This window comes from Strongylocentrotus purpuratus, unplaced genomic scaffold (assembly GCF_000002235.5).
Source record: "Strongylocentrotus purpuratus isolate Spur 01 unplaced genomic scaffold, Spur_5.0 spur5_scaffold_7, whole genome shotgun sequence".
In the NCBI taxonomy this organism is placed as follows: domain Eukaryota; kingdom Metazoa; phylum Echinodermata; class Echinoidea; order Camarodonta; family Strongylocentrotidae; genus Strongylocentrotus; species Strongylocentrotus purpuratus.
Window position 1 is genome coordinate 27,272,224 of NW_022145613.1, and position 17,713 is coordinate 27,289,936.

Below are 17,713 nucleotides of genomic sequence, written 5' to 3' on the forward strand. Positions count from 1 at the left end.
GAAAAATGGAATATCACATAATCACAACATTGAAATGTATTAGAGGACTGCAATTGAACAGCAGAACAGCTTCATTATGCATACATAAACGATATATAGAGTATAATGTACATGTACATGTAGTTTCCCATAGTTACAACATGTAAACATATATTTGTGTTTTAATGGGATCATAAATCTTACCACTAAAAAGAAAAAAGAAAGAAAGAAGTTAAAACAACAGCACTATGATAGGCCTACACATACAGTAGGCCTACTGGTACATGGATTTCTTGTTTGCTTTTTCAGTTTATCTCAAAGTCTGAATTGAGTCTATATCTTCAACAGCCAGGCCAGGAAAACCACAGACAACAGACAGTTTACTACATCTTTAGGGACCTTCTTAGAAAAATACTTTTGTCTCCACAGTACACCAATAGTCGTGCAAGGAACATGTAGACAAAATAAAGGGTTTCTGATTTTTGAGTGACTGGGAAGAAGGATGTTAGAAAACTCGCTATTTTTCAGGGCCATAATAGTACAATGGCCTCATACATGTACAATGTATCTGGAAAAGGATAAATTTATACTTTTTACCTATCGGTACTCGTACTCTGTCTACATGTACATGTACATGTGTTGTACATGTAGGTCTAGACTCTAGATCATCACAGTGTATGTGTGATAAATACATAGTCCTTTATACTGGACAAGGGCTACAGTGTACATGTACAATGAATGCCATTAAAGTCAGAGGGGATAGCTTATATGATAGTTAAAAGTGTAGTTTGTTTCAATTTCAATTTCAATTTCAATTTCAATTTATTGTCCAATATTGGAAATTTGTTTTGGTCACATATTACAAACATACAAAGAATCAAAATATTATTTTACATACATGTACATAATATTTCATATACTTTGACATAGCAATCCTTCAGGATATTGCTTTACCGAAGTTTTCTTATGTTATAAAGAAAATAAGTGAATTATTGTAAGTGTCGAGTGAACGGCATGGCCCGCAAAGGTTACAAAAATACCATTACAGAAATAAAGATGATTTGATTTTTTGCTGTCTGTTTCTTATGTCATCATTCTTCACTGAGCAAATATATTCCAAAGTTCATTACAGAGACAATATTTGTTCCATTGCCCAAGGTGTTACCCAATTATTACTTTATTTACATTATTACCCTGCCTGGACAAATTAAGCTTTAACAGTGCTTGCTTGAAAAACATTATTTGTCCACTTGGTACATGTAAATGCAATTTTATTTAATGTACAGGTTCCCTGTTGCATAAAACTTACCACTGATGGTAACTTTGCCAACAGTATTAACTACCATGGCAACACCAGTCAACAGCCAATCAAATCGAGGTTTCCATGGAAGTTATCATTTATGGCACAGTTAAGAAATGGGTATAGTAGACTACAGTATCTTGTTCACAGACTGTAGCCTGTTGACATAAAGATGTACAACAAATATTTGACTAAATACACATTCATGTACGCATGAACATTGTACATATACACGTACAAGTCCGTTGAACTTCGGCATAGGACTGTGCTCCTAATCAAAGTATTTTATTGATATTTCAATATCGATGGAATGTTTTTGAGTCCACTACTTGGCTTAAAGGTTATACAAAGTTTTGGTATGGGGTCATGAATTTGGTTCAAATGAACATATTGGGAGCATATGCGATCCTACAATAATCAGTGATCGTTGTCGCTGTCGAAATCGAGTCTAAAGTGATGAAATTGTAAATAATAAACTCTTTTAAGTTGTATAGCTCCCTCTCAAGGTCAGGATATTAATTGAGCTAGAAAACAATGTTTCTTGACTATCATAATCGACCAATTGGCTTGGAAATTATATATCACAACTGGATATTCTGAGATTTTCATGGTCGCAAACTATTGTATGGCCGTAGGCGCTGTTTGAAATTTATCAAAGTTTACCGGGAGCACCGGTAAATTTTTATATTGAATTTTTCTCAAAAGCAGAAGTGTTTTAGGGGGTAAATTTTCTAGTGCTTATTATACATCTACAAAGGCATCCAAATACAAAATTGTAAAGAATCACTATCCAGCCAATTTTGAAAATTTCCCAAAACTTTGTAATACCTTTAATAGGCTGCAATGTCAAGCAAAAATTGTTGCATACTGTAGTTTTTCCCTTCCCAGTTATATATACATGTACAAGCAAAATGAAAACAATTATGAAAAACGAATTGAAAAAATACATCACAATTCTTATGATAATTATGTACTGGTACTGTAGCTGAATTTAATTAATTTCTTGCTGCATAATTTCAACAAAGGACAGATATAATACATACAGTGTACACCTGTACATACATGTAGGATATTGTTCAATAACTTGATCTGAGAAAAGTACATATGCGTGTCAACTTTCAGTTTCATTTTTCAGATAAGAAGGTTGTGAAAAGTCATCCATGAGTAGTTCAATATAATTTAACCATAGAGCCAGTCTGCGATTCCCATTGAGGAAATAAGTCAAGTCCTTGGAAATTGAGTTTCCCGTTTTCTTGGGAAACTTCCTAATACAGGAATTGAAGAGTTAACTTCAGCAGGCTCAGTAAACAATGTAATAGCTGATTGTCCGGACGTGCGAAGGCGTATGTCATATCAGACGCGTGTAACTGCTGGAAGTGAAAAGAGGATTCGTCATTTATTTGTACATCCTCTTGAAATTACTCATTAAAATTCACCCTTTGCTGAAGTTCTCCTTTGATGTTCTTTTTTTTTATTTTATTTTTATTTGGGGGGGGGGGGGTTTAAAGACTTTAGAGATTGTACAGATTATTATTTATTAATTATTATTTTTTTTCATTTCTTTCCCCCTTTTTTTTGGGGGGGGGGGGGTGGGGTGGGGAGTGTGGAGAGGAGAGGTAGAAACAAATGAAATAAGGACATTTGATAACTTAAAATTATCAGACCTCCGATTCTTGGAGTACAAATGGTAATATCGTAGGGTGTACTCATGGACTGTTTCAAAGGCATGGCTCAGCAAAGTCCAGTCAATATTTGCTGACACATGGTTTGATTCATGTACATGTACTGCAGAAAGTGTGTGTCTTTATTTAATAATTTGATATTAATATGTTTAAGAAAAAACTATGATTTAAACCTTAAACGAGGTTTTGACACCAAACATGGTCTCAGAGAGAGGGTACTCACAAAATTGTTATTACATGTAATTGCAAATTGAATTTACATGTGTACAGTCACACTGCAGATACTACATGTCGAGAGCCAAGCAGTTTCATGCACAGTTCGTTGCTATTTTTAACATTAGGCATCTGAATGTTCAATATTTATTGAAACGAAAAATTACGTAATTATCTACTAATTATGTTAATTTAAACCTGGCCTGTTTTTATTATTTATTTTGCAGTCTTTTATATTCAAATGTTGGACTGTAGGCTTATTTTCATTGTCCTTGTAATTGTTCACCTATTAAATAACACCTTTGACTTGTTATCACCCTTGTGGTCTGAATGTGAGTGAGCAAGAGCGAGAGAGGGGGAGAGAGAGAGAGAGAGAGCGAGAGAGAGATGGTCAAAGAGAGTCGGAGAGGGAGTTCCAATATGAGGAAGAGTCACATGCATAACAAACACATTTATCATTCATTGCAGACAGGCACTGTTGATATGTTATTGCCAATATCTTTTGTGGTTTTGTGGCCTAGTAAATAGAGTTCAAAGTAGACATTTTGTATTCTGTTTACTGATGTGGTTACAATCATTTCAGTGGCTCTGTCATGGCAAAAGGAAGTCCCATCTGTGATAAATAGACAGTTAACAGGATCATTGTTATGTACTGGACATGTACACTGTACATGTACATGTACCGTACATAGGCTGATGACTCGAAAAAATAAAAAATATGGGGCTTTGGGGGTACACTGTACATGTGTACATTCTATATACTGAAAGGTTATGAAAATATATGCGTCCATCATTAATTTTTAACGATATTTGAATGTATGTTTAGTTGTACTATACATCATTTTATTTTATATTCATGTACATGTACATGTATTTGTATGTGTATGTATGCAGTCATGAGACATTAATTGACATGTTATAATCAATATTATAAAGTGTGTACTATTCTTTAAACATAACAAATGAAACAGAATGGGTATAGTTAGTATAGTGAAATACCCTTTAGTTTTATTTTGTTAATGTAGTCTATATATTCATTAGTGGAAACTGATATAGCATTTTTCATGTACTGGATGATATCGAATTTGGATCTTAAACTACATGTGTACATGTACATGTATATGCTGTGTATTCTAATACAACTTTTTACTTTGGTATATTTTACCTTGTGACATTCAAGTTGTACAACTTGTGCTGAAGCATATGAATCACGGAAGAAGACGACAGTGTGTGAAAAACTTTCATGTTTAAGCATATAATCATATCAGGTCTGCTAAATGTTTACCGGTATATGATTTCAAGTACAAACAGATTAATGAGTCAAGAAAATAGATTTGCTATTGTCTTCTATGACCTACTGGTAATCAACATTGCCAATGTGACATCAATTGTCAATATCAAGAAGATTTATGTAGTCAATTAAATTTGACTTTATATATTGAATTAAATTTACATTTGAGTGTTGTGAGAAAGGGTCTTCATCTCTTGCTTCATTCTTTTTATTTTCATTACAGGGAATGGTAAGAGGAGGTTTGTACCCAAACCCAATAGACTGAAGCTTGACAGAGAATCACAAGCCCTTACAGAGAAGATCAGTGCTAAGGAGGCTGAACTGGTAAGAACGGGGGTGATGTGGTGGTGGTGGTGGTGATGATGATGATGGTGATGGTGGTGATGATGATGGTGGTGGTGATGATGATGATGATAGTGGTGGTGGTGGTGATGATGATGAGGGTGGTGGTGAGGGTGGTTATATTGGATTTGGTGGTGGTAATTGTATTCATGATGTGAGGAAGGTTGAGGGGATGATAATAATGGTGGTGTCTGTACGTCAACCCCAAAGAGGCCAGCTTGAGAGAGACTCAAAAGCTCTTACAGTTAGGATCAGTACTATAGAAGGCTGAAGTTATAAAGGTGTGTTGGTGGCTGTGACGACAACGATGACAAAGATGATGATGATGATGATGATGGTTACATGTACATGTACACTGTATGTGGTGGTGATGAATGGTTCGGGTGCATGGTTGTGGTTTGTTATGATATTGGTTGTGAATGTGGTTTTGGCGTGGATATGGTAATGAGGACAGGGATGATGGTGGTGGTGGTGGTGGTGGTGGCGGCGGTGGTGGTGGTGGTGATGATGATGATGATGATGATGATGATGATGATGATGATGATGATGATGATGATGATGATAGGGGTGTTGATGATGGTGATTGTGGTGTACAGTAGGTGGTGGTGGTGGTGGGGATGGGGATGCTGGGGATTGTGGTGATGGTGTTTATGATGGTTGTGGTAACACTGTATATAAAGTAGCGGGCTGTATCATCTGTTGAGAGCTGAAGGGTGTTAACTCTTGCAAAATGAAGTAGTTAACGCCCTTCTGGCTCTTAACAGTATTGAACAGAAATGGGGATTTGTGTGCTGACATATTATATATTTAAATGTTTGTATATTTGAAAATGTTCTTTGTATTTGCCTAAAAATGGAAATACCAAGCATAATAATGAATTCCCTTTAAAGGGATCCGGTAACTTTGTCTCAGATTCTGAAATAAAATTCTGGATTTAGCTCATGATGCAATGATAATTATAAACCTTAAGGTCAGTCAGGAGCCCCATGACTTTTACAAGCCGATCGCCTGTCTGATTATCAAGATATTTATGATTGGAATTACAAATTTTGAAAACCGTTCGCCTGACGGTTTTCATAACACTACAGTCTATTGGGGAAAACGAGTATGGTAAAACCGGTCACTCAAAGATTTTTACTTTTTTGAGGCACTTCTTGATCATTTTGAAGCGCAATTTTTTTAGGGCTTCAATATTACACCATATCACAGACACTGATAACAAGTAGGGCCGTGTATCTCAGATTTAACATTGTTAAACGATCCCTTTAAACTCCTTTCTCTATCTAACAGAAAGCTTTGGGTAGACCTAATAACGACAGTTCCCCTGCTGAAACAGCAGAAAGAGAAGTCCTCATCAAGGAGCAGAAAAGCACCAGAGAATTAAAAGAATCTACCATCACCAAACGCAAGGAGTTTGACGACAACATCCATAAACTCAGCGATGATATCTCAAAAAAGGTATGAGCCCAATTCACATGTACATCTCATTTTTAATGTTTTTAATATTTGTATTATATTTAGATTATATATTTAGATGTTGATGTAATATATGAGTTATCCATTGACTTTGTAAATTGAGCAATTTCAGCTTCCCAGCTGCATGTTCTTTTATTGCAATAAACCGAATCAAATCAAATCACATCAAATCATTGACTGCCTGCAAGAAGGTCATTAAAGAACTACAATGTATACAGTGAAACCTGTCTATAGCGACCGCCCAAGGGAAACACAAAAAGGGGTCTTTGTAGATAGGTTCTTTTAGTACATGTTTCAATGAGAACCCATTTTCAAGGGGAAAAAAAAAGTGGTCTTTGTGGACAGGTTCCTTTAGTACATGTTTCAATGAGAACCCATTTTCAAAGGAAACGAAAAATGTGGTCTTTGTAGACAAGTTCCTTTAGGACATGTTTCAATTAGAAATTATTTTCAAGGGAAACAAAAAATGTGGTCTTTGTAGACAGGGGTCACTAAAAGCAGGTTTTACTGTATGTAGTATAGTAAATGACAGTAACAGCCTTTTTGCGGGAAGCCGACAACCTCTTCTTATTATTAAAAAAATGTTGAGTTTCAATTGAAATCAATATGTTCTATTGTTTTGTTAACTGCAAAATGTAAGATATATTCATAAATGAGGGGTATTTTCAAAGGGATTCCATAAGATTGTACCAGTAATCAATTTGTAGCATTTTGCTATCCATAACTTTGTTGAATGATTTTGCAACAAGTATTTTAGATAAGTTGACTATGGCAGTAATTTCACACAAGCAGTCAAAAAGAAAGGACTTTGAAAAGAAATCCAACTTTGTGATGGGACATCTGACAATGAACAAAAACATAATCTAGGTGGGGTCAACTTCCACATGCATGACCAATATTTGTTTTTAAAAGGTCAGATAGGTGTTATTTGACCTACATGTACACGTACCTGTACATGTACAATTTGTGCGAAATGTAAACAAGGTTTTCTAATTAACCTATGAAAGGCAATGTCCTTGTAAAAGGTATCAAAATATCAAGCGCAGTTACCCAAACAAATGCAAGTCATGGCTTCTTAGGTCATACATGAGTTTGGGCTGATTGCCAAATTGTGATTGCCAAAGTGACCTTGTAGCGTTGAACCCGAGGGGGGGGGGGGGTTATGACTTTTGAAAGAGAACTAAGGATTTGGTCATATCTGTTGACTTTGAATCATATCAGCTTTGGAGAATAAGGCTCAACAAATAAACAAATGGAGTGATCATTTCAGGACTATTCAAATTGAAATAAGTTCAGATGTCGTTCATGAGGTCATTCTTTTGTCATGATATGCATTGTCCATTGGTAATATAATACTGAAAAAAAGGAAAAAAAGAAAGAGACAAAGACACAAAGACCAATAAATATATATTCAAACTACAAAAATTGGCAATAAATGGATTTTCACATTTGAAGTACATGTACAGTATGTACATAATAGTTTTGATCTTCTTTACTCAGTAAAATTGTTATAAGTATAATAATTGAACTAATCTAGAATCAATTTTTAGTTCTACCGGTATTTATTTCTGCTGTATAGACTCTATAGTGATAGGATTTAAATGGTTACCTGATACTACAAAGCTTTGTTCAATTTTCATAAAACCAATGAAGTGACATCCGATAATGCATCACAGTTTTCAGTGTTTTGTAGGGAAGGCTTGCCATAGACTTTCTTTTTTTACAAATTGCATTATCCCATCCCCCTACAGAATCATGGATCTGACCCCGGCCTATATCTTTTGTATGCATTTCGGGCCATCAAGTACGAGGATTCTCATTTATTCTGTGCAATAGAAAGAAGACTTTTAAATTGCATCAATATCTTCTGTCTGTTGGTTCATTGTATGTGAGGAATTCCTTCATTATCTGATCATGAACTCATAGCTTTGAGATTGATGTCAAGATTCCCATTGCAATGTTATCATAATTACTGAATGTACTTGAGGATTTCCTGTATCATATCTTCAAAAACTCAGAAAAAACTTAGAAATAGGTATTTTACTTCTAACTGTAACTGAATTGTAATTATCAAACATCAGTAGGCCTACATCACCATAACAACATTGACCTTCTTTGTATGCATTTCATTCTGTGAAATAGAAAAGGTCTTTTAAATTTCATTAGTATCTTCTATCTGTTGGTTTATTGTATGTGAGGAATTCTTTTATTATCTGATCAAGAACTCATAGTTTTGAGATTGATATTAAAAGTCCCATTGCAATGTTATCATAATTACTGAATGTACTTGAGGATTTCCTTTATCATATGATCACAAACTTAGAAAAACTTAGAAATTGGTATTTTACTTCTAACTGTAATTGAATAAGCCAGTTCACGGTTGCAGTCTGAGCATGAGCAGATAAAGGTCATTGCAGAACAAATTTTGAAATACACGGAGACGTAATACTGGATGCGTGCTCATGAGAGTTATGTGATCATTATTCATTCATGCACATTCAGTGCACTCCATGATACACAGGTGGAAGTATTCTTTGAAAAGGGGAAACAAAGTCTATCTATATATCGCTGTAGGATTGAATATTTCAAAATGTACAAAGTGGGACGTCTTCATGTTTTGAAGATCTGTGGATATTCGGGGTCATTGCAGTAATGTGCTAACCGTGAACTGGTCTATTGTAAGTATCAAATATTTTGTAGGCTTCGTCATTGTTTTGTGTTGTAAGTTGGGGAAGGGGGTTATTACGATAAGATTTATTCATTCAAAATAAAAAAAGTTGTGTATATTGTGTACTCTATATGTTATGTAATTTAAAATAATTTGTATGATGTACATGCATTTTAATGAATACAATTTTTAATACTGCAACAACAAAAAAATATCAAAAAAATAACAAAAGTGACCTTCTTTTTACCGTTTTTTGCACCATTTCAGAGCGACGTCCTGTCCAAGATCAAGGCCAACCTGCCTCACAAGACAGAGAAGGCTATCGATGACAACATCCGCAAGCTGGAGTACCAGCTTCAGACCCAGCACTTCAAGCTACGAGATGAGAAACGCATCGTCAATGAAATCACCAAACTCAGACGATCAAAGAAAGAAGTCCAGTAAGTCTAAAAAAAGTCAGAACTGGGAAGGGGAAGGGGGGGGGGGATTGGTGGTGTGGACTTCAATATTTAAAATTCAACTCTTTTTGATAATTTTGTAGCCCCATGCAATTGTAAAATGTAATATCAAGGATCCTTTGCTTTACAAATTTTGTTGATGAAGAAATTCAATTTTAATTGGAATTGTTTAATAATAAGACCAGATGGTTTGCTGAAATCCCTTTCTGGCACTAGGCCCTACAGCAGTTTTCATGTTACAGATGTTAATGCATGGGTTTATAGTAGTTCATGAAGGAGGCAACTTGGCGATCACTACATACCAATGAGCCAACGGGTATTACGCTCCTGTGTGTACGTCCGTGTGCTGCCCTCTATATACCAACGCTTAAGCAACTTTAACTAACTTTACCTATTGCACAATGGGGTAAACATTACCACAAATTTATACCAAGAAATTTGAAAACATATTTGTTAAGGAATAAAATACTCGGTTTGAAACTCTGATGAATGTATATGTTTTAATTCTCAGTGAATACCTTGCAAAGAGGACAGAGATTGAATCCTACATCCGGAAGAAGGAGGAGATGAAAAAGCAGAGAAATGTAAGAATTTCTTTTTCTCACTTCGTAAAACACAGTCCATTATTCTACTATATAGAAGACATCTTTGTGATGTAGGGCATAGGGTTCCATTGATGTATTTATAATAGTTACTTGTGAATTGTAAACCAGGAAATCTGTGTTTTCCATTGTGATGGGCAAATCAGGCATGACACAATATTTCAATGGTTAGGGGGTAAGGCTGCGATGAGTACACGTACATGTACGTTTGGAAACTACATTGGTATTATTTCTCGTACACGTATACACGGCCGCTGTTTGTTTTTTGTTTTTTTGTTGCGCCGGCGGCCGAGTACATGTGTATCTGTCCTTATGCCTGGGCGTGTACACAACTACTGCATTACATGCTTATGCACAGCCTTATTAGGGGTTGGTTTGACCACCACTGAAGCATCCGACACAGGAATTTTGATTAATGTAGTAGTAGAATGGTTTTTTATTAGACAACTTCAAAATGGTAGCCCGAAAGCTAAATTACATTGTAAGTTTTACATGTATTAAAAAGCATTTCAACAAACTTAGATATAGATAAGTACAAATAATACACAGTCGGGTAGATCATAACTTATTACATATTCCCTACTTGCAAACAAATTGATGAAACAAATAAAATAGATTTGGCATTATTTTTTTTTTCTGTAATCATTGTTAAGTGAGGAATATTCATATTTTAAATATAAATTGAGGCTGATTAATGGAGTTATAACAAATAAGTACTGAAGATTTGTTTAATTTCGAACCGTAATGCACATTGGATGTCTATAAAGCTACACAATATATAAGAATTTATCATAGAAACATGATTAAACAATTACCGAAAGGGAGAGAAAAGGTTAGGAAAAACAGGAAGACATGCGGAAGATGGGAGAGGGAGAGGGAGATAGGGAGGGGGTGGAATGAGAAGAATGGAACAGTTGGAACTGTGAAGACATGGAGAAGCGGAATGATGATGAAAGTAAGACGACAAGGAAAAGGCGATTAGAAAGAAATTACATAATAAACTCAGTAGTTCAGACTTTTCGAAACATCTGAATGAATCAAATCAACTTCTCCTCAAATTGGAAAAAATTATTTTGTGTTTTCCACTTTTTTATTATTTAATAAATGAATGAAAGTGAACGAAAATTAAAAAAAAAATAAACCAGAAAGACACCTCTAATTTGTACACAAAATAGTGATTACAAATTTTGCTCTTGCTAATTTAGAGACTTCACTGATTATCATTTTTATTATTCAACTTATAGAAATCAACTAAAACAGAGAACTAACACACAAGTTTAAGAAAAAAAGAGCTTTTTATTACAGGTTAATCGTCATTATGCGTGATTGACTTGATTTGTGCAGAGTTTTTGTTAAATATTTCTATTGGAATCCTCAAATAAATTACAATCGAAGAGTTGACATGTCAGGATTGATCTTTTTTTTTTAAACACCAGTATATTCTTGATAATATCCAAGACAGAACAACAACAATTTCAATTGAACTATTAAAGTTGAATCAATCGAATGGACCAGAAAAATAATTCCTGTCCTGATTTCCTGTTACTCTACCCTCTCCTTGACCACTTCTGGGCCCTGTTCCATTAAACTTGTTGTCAATAACAAGTCACAATAACTGTTATAAGCTACTGAAATTATAGCATTTGATTGGCTATGAGCAGATTTCTCATATAAATTTAGCAATTGTCGTTGATAACAAGTGTTATGAAACAGGGCCATGATGTTGCGTTTGTTTGTTTTAATGAAATATAATATTTTGAGGCTACTAAGTCATTGTTTTGCGTCACAGTGACCTTATTTTGATTAGTGCTGTAACATCACGGATATCTCCAATTCCGTTTAACCGCCAGTCAAAACCGGACATTTTTTCGGTTAAACGATTTTTAAAAAAAAAAAATTTAAAAATTATTTAAAAAAAAAAAAAAAAAATTAATAAAAGTTTTTTTGAGTTGTTTTTTTGACCGACTGTGAAAAAACCCAAGCGGGAAGAATATTCATTTAAAAGAACATTTAGAAGAATGTATAAGATCATTAATGTAAATTAAAAACATTAGAGGACCTAGGATAGAACCTTGTGGTACGCCGTGTGTAAAAGTTGGATGAATTATTATTATAAACTATATATTGAGATCTATTACAAAGATTACTTTCAAACCAAGATGACAGACAAATTGGAGTGTTGTTCTAGTTTCGGAGTGGTGAGTCAACGCACAGATTACTGAGCTGGTAGACATTGCCAGGCATAGTACCAGGTGGAGGGGCATATATAAATCGAAACTTTAAAAAAAAAAAATTATTTAAAAAAAAATTTAAAAATTTTTTAAAAAAATTAAAAAAAATAAATACAAAAAAAACGGGAAAACGAAACCGTCCAATTAAAAACGGAATCCGCCATGGACAGTCGGATACCGGACGGTTAAACGTTTGACTACAGCACTAATTTTGATACCCATATTAAAGTGCATTGTCCTACTGCAGACTGTTGAAACATTCTATTTCATTTTGAGGTCATATCTTTCCCAATTTTAGAAATTACTGTGTATTAAAAGCCAACAACTTAGGAAATTTGTATGGTATAGTAATGAGCAGATTTTTCATAGAAATTTAGCATTTGTCATTGATAACAAGTGTTATAAAACAGGGCCCTGATGTTGAGTTTGTTTGTTTGTTTAATGAAATTAAAATATTTTGTGGTTACCAAGTCATTGTTTTGCATCACAGTGACCTTATTTTGATACCCATATTAAAGTGCATTGACCTACTGTAGACTGTTGGAACATTCTATTTCATTTTGAGGTCATATCTTTCCCAATTTTGAAATTACTGTGGTGTTAGCCACCAACTTAGTAAATTGTATGGTATTGTGGTAGAGTCATTTATCAACCTGTCAAAACAAGCTGGCAATGCATATGCCTTTAATACATTGTACACATACAGTAAGTTTTCTGTGTTAATCATAGCAAAAACAACAACTCAGGAAAATTTATGTTTCCCTGTCATCTGTGAATATGCATGTAAGAGGCGTGTAAATATTGGCTTATACAGCAGTCGATCTCATTTGCTGTATTTTACATTATGCTTGTTTTTTGTATTACTTTCCTGTTGTCAGGTATAAACATGATAGGCCTGTGTCCTGGAAAAAGTTAAGGGAAGTCCCCAAGAAGATTCCCCTGTTGTGTTTCATATTCATTGAGCACTAGACCCACCCAGTTCTGTGGTAGAGGCCCTTGTTGTGTTTTTGGAGATGTTGTTCCCTCTTCGAGGCAAGAGAGAAGAGAGAGAGAGAGAGAGAGAGAGAGAGAGAGAGAGAGGGAGAAGTGGGAAAACAGAAAAGAAAAAGGAAAGAGAATAAGAAAGAGAGAGAGAGAGAGGGGGGGGGAGGAGAAGGATATGAAAGTGGAGAGAAGAGAAGATGAAGAGAGAGAGAGAGAGAGAGAGAGAGGGGGAAGAAACGAGAGAAGCATAGATATGAAAGTGGAGAGGAAGAGATGATGGAAAGAGAGAGAGAGAGAGAGAGAGGAGGGCGAAAGAGAGATATGAAGATGAAGAGAGAGAGAGAGAGAGAAAGATGGGAAAACAGAGAAAGAAAGAGAAAATGAGAGAGAGAGAGAGAGAGAGAGAGAGAGGGAGGGAGGGGAAGAAACGAGAGAAACATAGATATGAAAGTGGAGAGGAAGAGATGATGGAAAGAGAGAGAGAGAGAGAAAGAGAGAGAGGAGGGGGAAAGAGAGATATGAAGATGAAGAGAGAGAGAGAGAGAGAGAGAGAGAGATGGGAAAACAGAAAGAAAGAGAAAATGAGTGAGAGAGAGAGAGAGAGAGAGAGAAAGACGGGAAATGGGAAAACGGAGAGAAAAAAGAAAGAGAGAGAGAGAGGAAGAGAAAGAGGAGGGGGAGCAGTACAAATACAAATTCAGAATCATAAATTGTTTAAGTCAATCCGACGATTTTGGTTTCAGTGTGAAGTATTCATTGTATGCAGTTACAAGTTCCCACCATGTACATGTATATAAAGTTTCATGGCTAATTCTAAAGTGCAGTGTGGTTTTTTTACCACTTCATAATATTTGTTGAAAGACAGAAGGACAGATTCAAAGGGCCCTTCTGTTTGACTCTCAAACAGACATCATAATCCATACAAGTAAAGTCATTTTGAACATAAAAAGCATGAAGCATGTACCTCTATATATCTGGTAAATGGCGTTTAACATTAAATCTATCAGATAGAGGTATGTGAGGATAACTGCCATGTGATTTTAAGCCTGGAATGTTTCCAAAACAATTATTGGATATTCCCAAATGAGAACTCTAGGTATGTGGATATGTACAAAGGGGAACCATATACATGTATGTATGTGCCTGTTAATTTGAAGGCAAATAGAACATTTTGACTTTCTGTGCTTCCTCCCCAGCTTCCTATTTTTCTTTTTCTCTTCCTATAACTCTGAATGGGTGTGGATTGCTTTGTCTTGATTTCAAAGAAATTCATAATTCCTGTGGTTGCAGAGCATCTACATTCTCTGTGACTGTCTTTTACCTTGACCAACAGTGCATTCTACCTTTAAAATTATTGTCTTTTAAAGGAAATCCTGTCTTCCTGATATTTTTATTTTTTTCCAAAATTAAACTTAATCTTAATGTCATGGGATAAGGATATGGTTCTGAGAATAGGATAATTTCATTTTGAGGTCATATCTTTCCCAATTTTAGAAATTACTGTGTATTAAAAGCCAACAACTTAGGAAATTTGTATGGTATAGTAATGAGCAGATTTTTCATAGAAATTTAGCATTTGTCATTGATAACAAGTGTTATAAAACAGGGCCCTGATGTTGAGTTTGTTTGTTTGTTTAATGAAATTAAAATATTTTGTGGTTACCAAGTCATTGTTTTGCATCACAGTGACCTTATTTTGATACCCATATTAAAGTGCATTGACCTACTGTAGACTGTTGGAACATTCTATTTCATTTTGAGGTCATATCTTTCCCAATTTTGAAATTACTGTGGTGTTAGCCACCAACTTAGTAAATTGTATGGTATTGTGGTAGAGTCATTTATCAACCTGTCAAAACAAGCTGGCAATGCATATGCCTTTAATACATTGTACACATACAGTAAGTTTTCTGTGTTAATCATAGCAAAAACAACAACTCAGGAAAATTTATGTTTCCCTGTCATCTGTGAATATGCATGTAAGAGGCGTGTAAATATTGGCTTATACAGCAGTCGATCTCATTTGCTGTATTTTACATTATGCTTGTTTTTTGTATTACTTTCCTGTTGTCAGGTATAAACATGATAGGCCTGTGTCCTGGAAAAAGTTAAGGGAAGTCCCCAAGAAGATTCCCCTGTTGTGTTTCATATTCATTGAGCACTAGACCCACCCAGTTCTGTGGTAGAGGCCCTTGTTGTGTTTTTGGAGATGTTGTTCCCTCTTCGAGGCAAGAGAAAGAGAGAGAGAGAGAGAGAGAGAGAGAGAGAGGGAGAAGTGGGAAAACAGAAAAGAAAAAGGAAAGAGAATAAGAAAGAGAGAGAGAGAGAGGGGGGGGGGAGGAGAAGGATATGAAAGTGGAGAGAAGAGAAGATGAAGAGAGAGAGAGAGAGAGAGAGAGAGGGGGAAGAAACGAGAGAAGCATAGATATGAAAGTGGAGAGGAAGAGATGATGGAAAGAGAGAGAGAGAGAGAGAGAGAGGAGGGCGAAAGAGAGATATGAAGATGAAGAGAGAGAGAGAGAGAGAAAGATGGGAAAACAGAGAAAGAAAGAGAAAATGAGAGAGAGAGAGAGAGAGAGAGAGAGAGGGAGGGAGGGGAAGAAACGAGAGAAACATAGATATGAAAGTGGAGAGGAAGAGATGATGGAAAGAGAGAGAGAGAGAGAAAGAGAGAGAGGAGGGGGAAAGAGAGATATGAAGATGAAGAGAGAGAGAGAGAGAGAGAGAGAGAGATGGGAAAACAGAAAGAAAGAGAAAATGAGTGAGAGAGAGAGAGAGAGAGAGAGAAAGACGGGAAATGGGAAAACGGAGAGAAAAAAGAAAGAGAGAGAGAGAGGAAGAGAAAGAGGAGGGGGAGCAGTATACAAATTCAGAATCATAAATTGTTTAAGTCAATCCGACGATTTTGGTTTCAGTGTGAAGTATTCATTGTATGCAGTTACAAGTTCCCACCATGTACATGTATATAAAGTTTCATGGCTAATTCTAAAGTGCAGTGTGGTTTTTTTACCACTTCATAATATTTGTTGAAAGACAGAAGGACAGATTCAAAGGGCCCTTCTGTTTGACTCTCAAACAGACATCATAATCCATACAAGTAAAGTCATTTTGAACATAAAAAGCATGAAGCATGTACCTCTATATATCTGGTAAATGGCGTTTAACATTAAATCTATCAGATAGAGGTATGTGAGGATAACTGCCATGTGATTTTAAGCCTGGAATGTTTCCAAAACAATTATTGGATATTCCCAAATGAGAACTCTAGGTATGTGGATATGTACAAAGGGGAACCATATACATGTATGTATGTGCCTGTTAATTTGAAGGCAAATAGAACATTTTGACTTTCTGTGCTTCCTCCCCAGCTTCCTATTTTTCTTTTTCTCTTCCTATAACTCTGAATGGGTGTGGATTGCTTTGTCTTGATTTCAAAGAAATTCATAATTCCTGTGGTTGCAGAGCATCTACATTCTCTGTGACTGTCTTTTACCCTGACCAACAGTGCATTCTACCTTTAAAATTATTGTCTTTTAAAGGAAATCCTGCCTTCCTGATAATTTTTTTTTCCTCCAAAATTAAACTTAATCTTAATGTCATGGGATAAGGATATGGTTCTGAGAATAGGATATCACAGGTTATCCCTTAGAAATCTGATACCTATAATGTGGTCTTTATTTAACGGCTTTTAGCCCACATACTTTCTATTCTTCTGCTAAAGAGTTCCGATTCATTCTGATTCGACTCTTTTCAAGTGGCTAGGGTGCCTATATTCATTGTACTTTGAATTTAACTTGAAATTGATCCAGATTATATGTAATTTGTATATGATGGAGCCTACATGTACATGTAGTTGCCCCTTGTCACAAGTTTCTGTATTTGATGTCAGAATTTGTCTTAAATCCACCATCATTTCCTATCCCAAACAATCTCCTAGTACACAAAAGTTCTTATTCACTGCTGGTAGTCAACATTTCGGAATATCTTGTATACATGTAGATGATTATTAAAAAAATATAGTTGACCTGCAAGCATGATATTGTCTGTAAAGGCAGTGTAAACATTTTGAAACCTATTGAATGTAGCTTGTCTGAAATCAAGCAGCAAGATGATTTTTTGTATCCACCTATTCCCTTAAATGTCTTGATAATTTTCTTGAATATTGGAACAGCTCTTTGAATTCAATATTATACAGTCAGAGTGAAACGTGTAATAGGTGTACATTGTGATTTTATTAAAATAACTGTTCTGTTTTTTTCCTCCTCTTTTTTTGGCAGTTCTACTTCAAGAAAGTAACAGAGCTGAAGTCTAAAGAAGATGAAATACGCCAGAAGCTTTTCAGGATGAAGAGCAAGACCGATGAGGCTTGGACCAGGTACAGAGAGGCTGGACCACAGAGAGATAGAATTAAGAAAGGTAAGAAATTGATTATGAGATCCAGGTCCTGATAAGGTGAGACAGGAATGTGGTATTTTAGGAGCAGAGAG

The 17,713-nt window shown here is 35.4% G+C and overlaps 1 protein-coding gene across 2 annotated transcripts in view; it reads left to right on the plus strand.

Moving 5' to 3' along the window:
- The window catches only part of LOC586924, a 36,714-nt gene that overhangs the window by 10,324 nt on the left and 8,677 nt on the right, over positions 1-17,713 (plus strand). For both annotated transcript variants that reach the window (XM_011665289.2, XM_011665290.2), the window contains exons 2-6: positions 4,689-4,789; positions 6,098-6,265; positions 9,219-9,391; positions 9,921-9,993; positions 17,504-17,642. In XM_011665289.2, the coding sequence (XP_011663591.2) occupies positions 4,689-4,789; positions 6,098-6,265; positions 9,219-9,391; positions 9,921-9,993; positions 17,504-17,642 (654 nt within the window). The remainder of the gene's footprint in view (positions 1-4,688; positions 4,790-6,097; positions 6,266-9,218; positions 9,392-9,920; positions 9,994-17,503; positions 17,643-17,713) is intronic.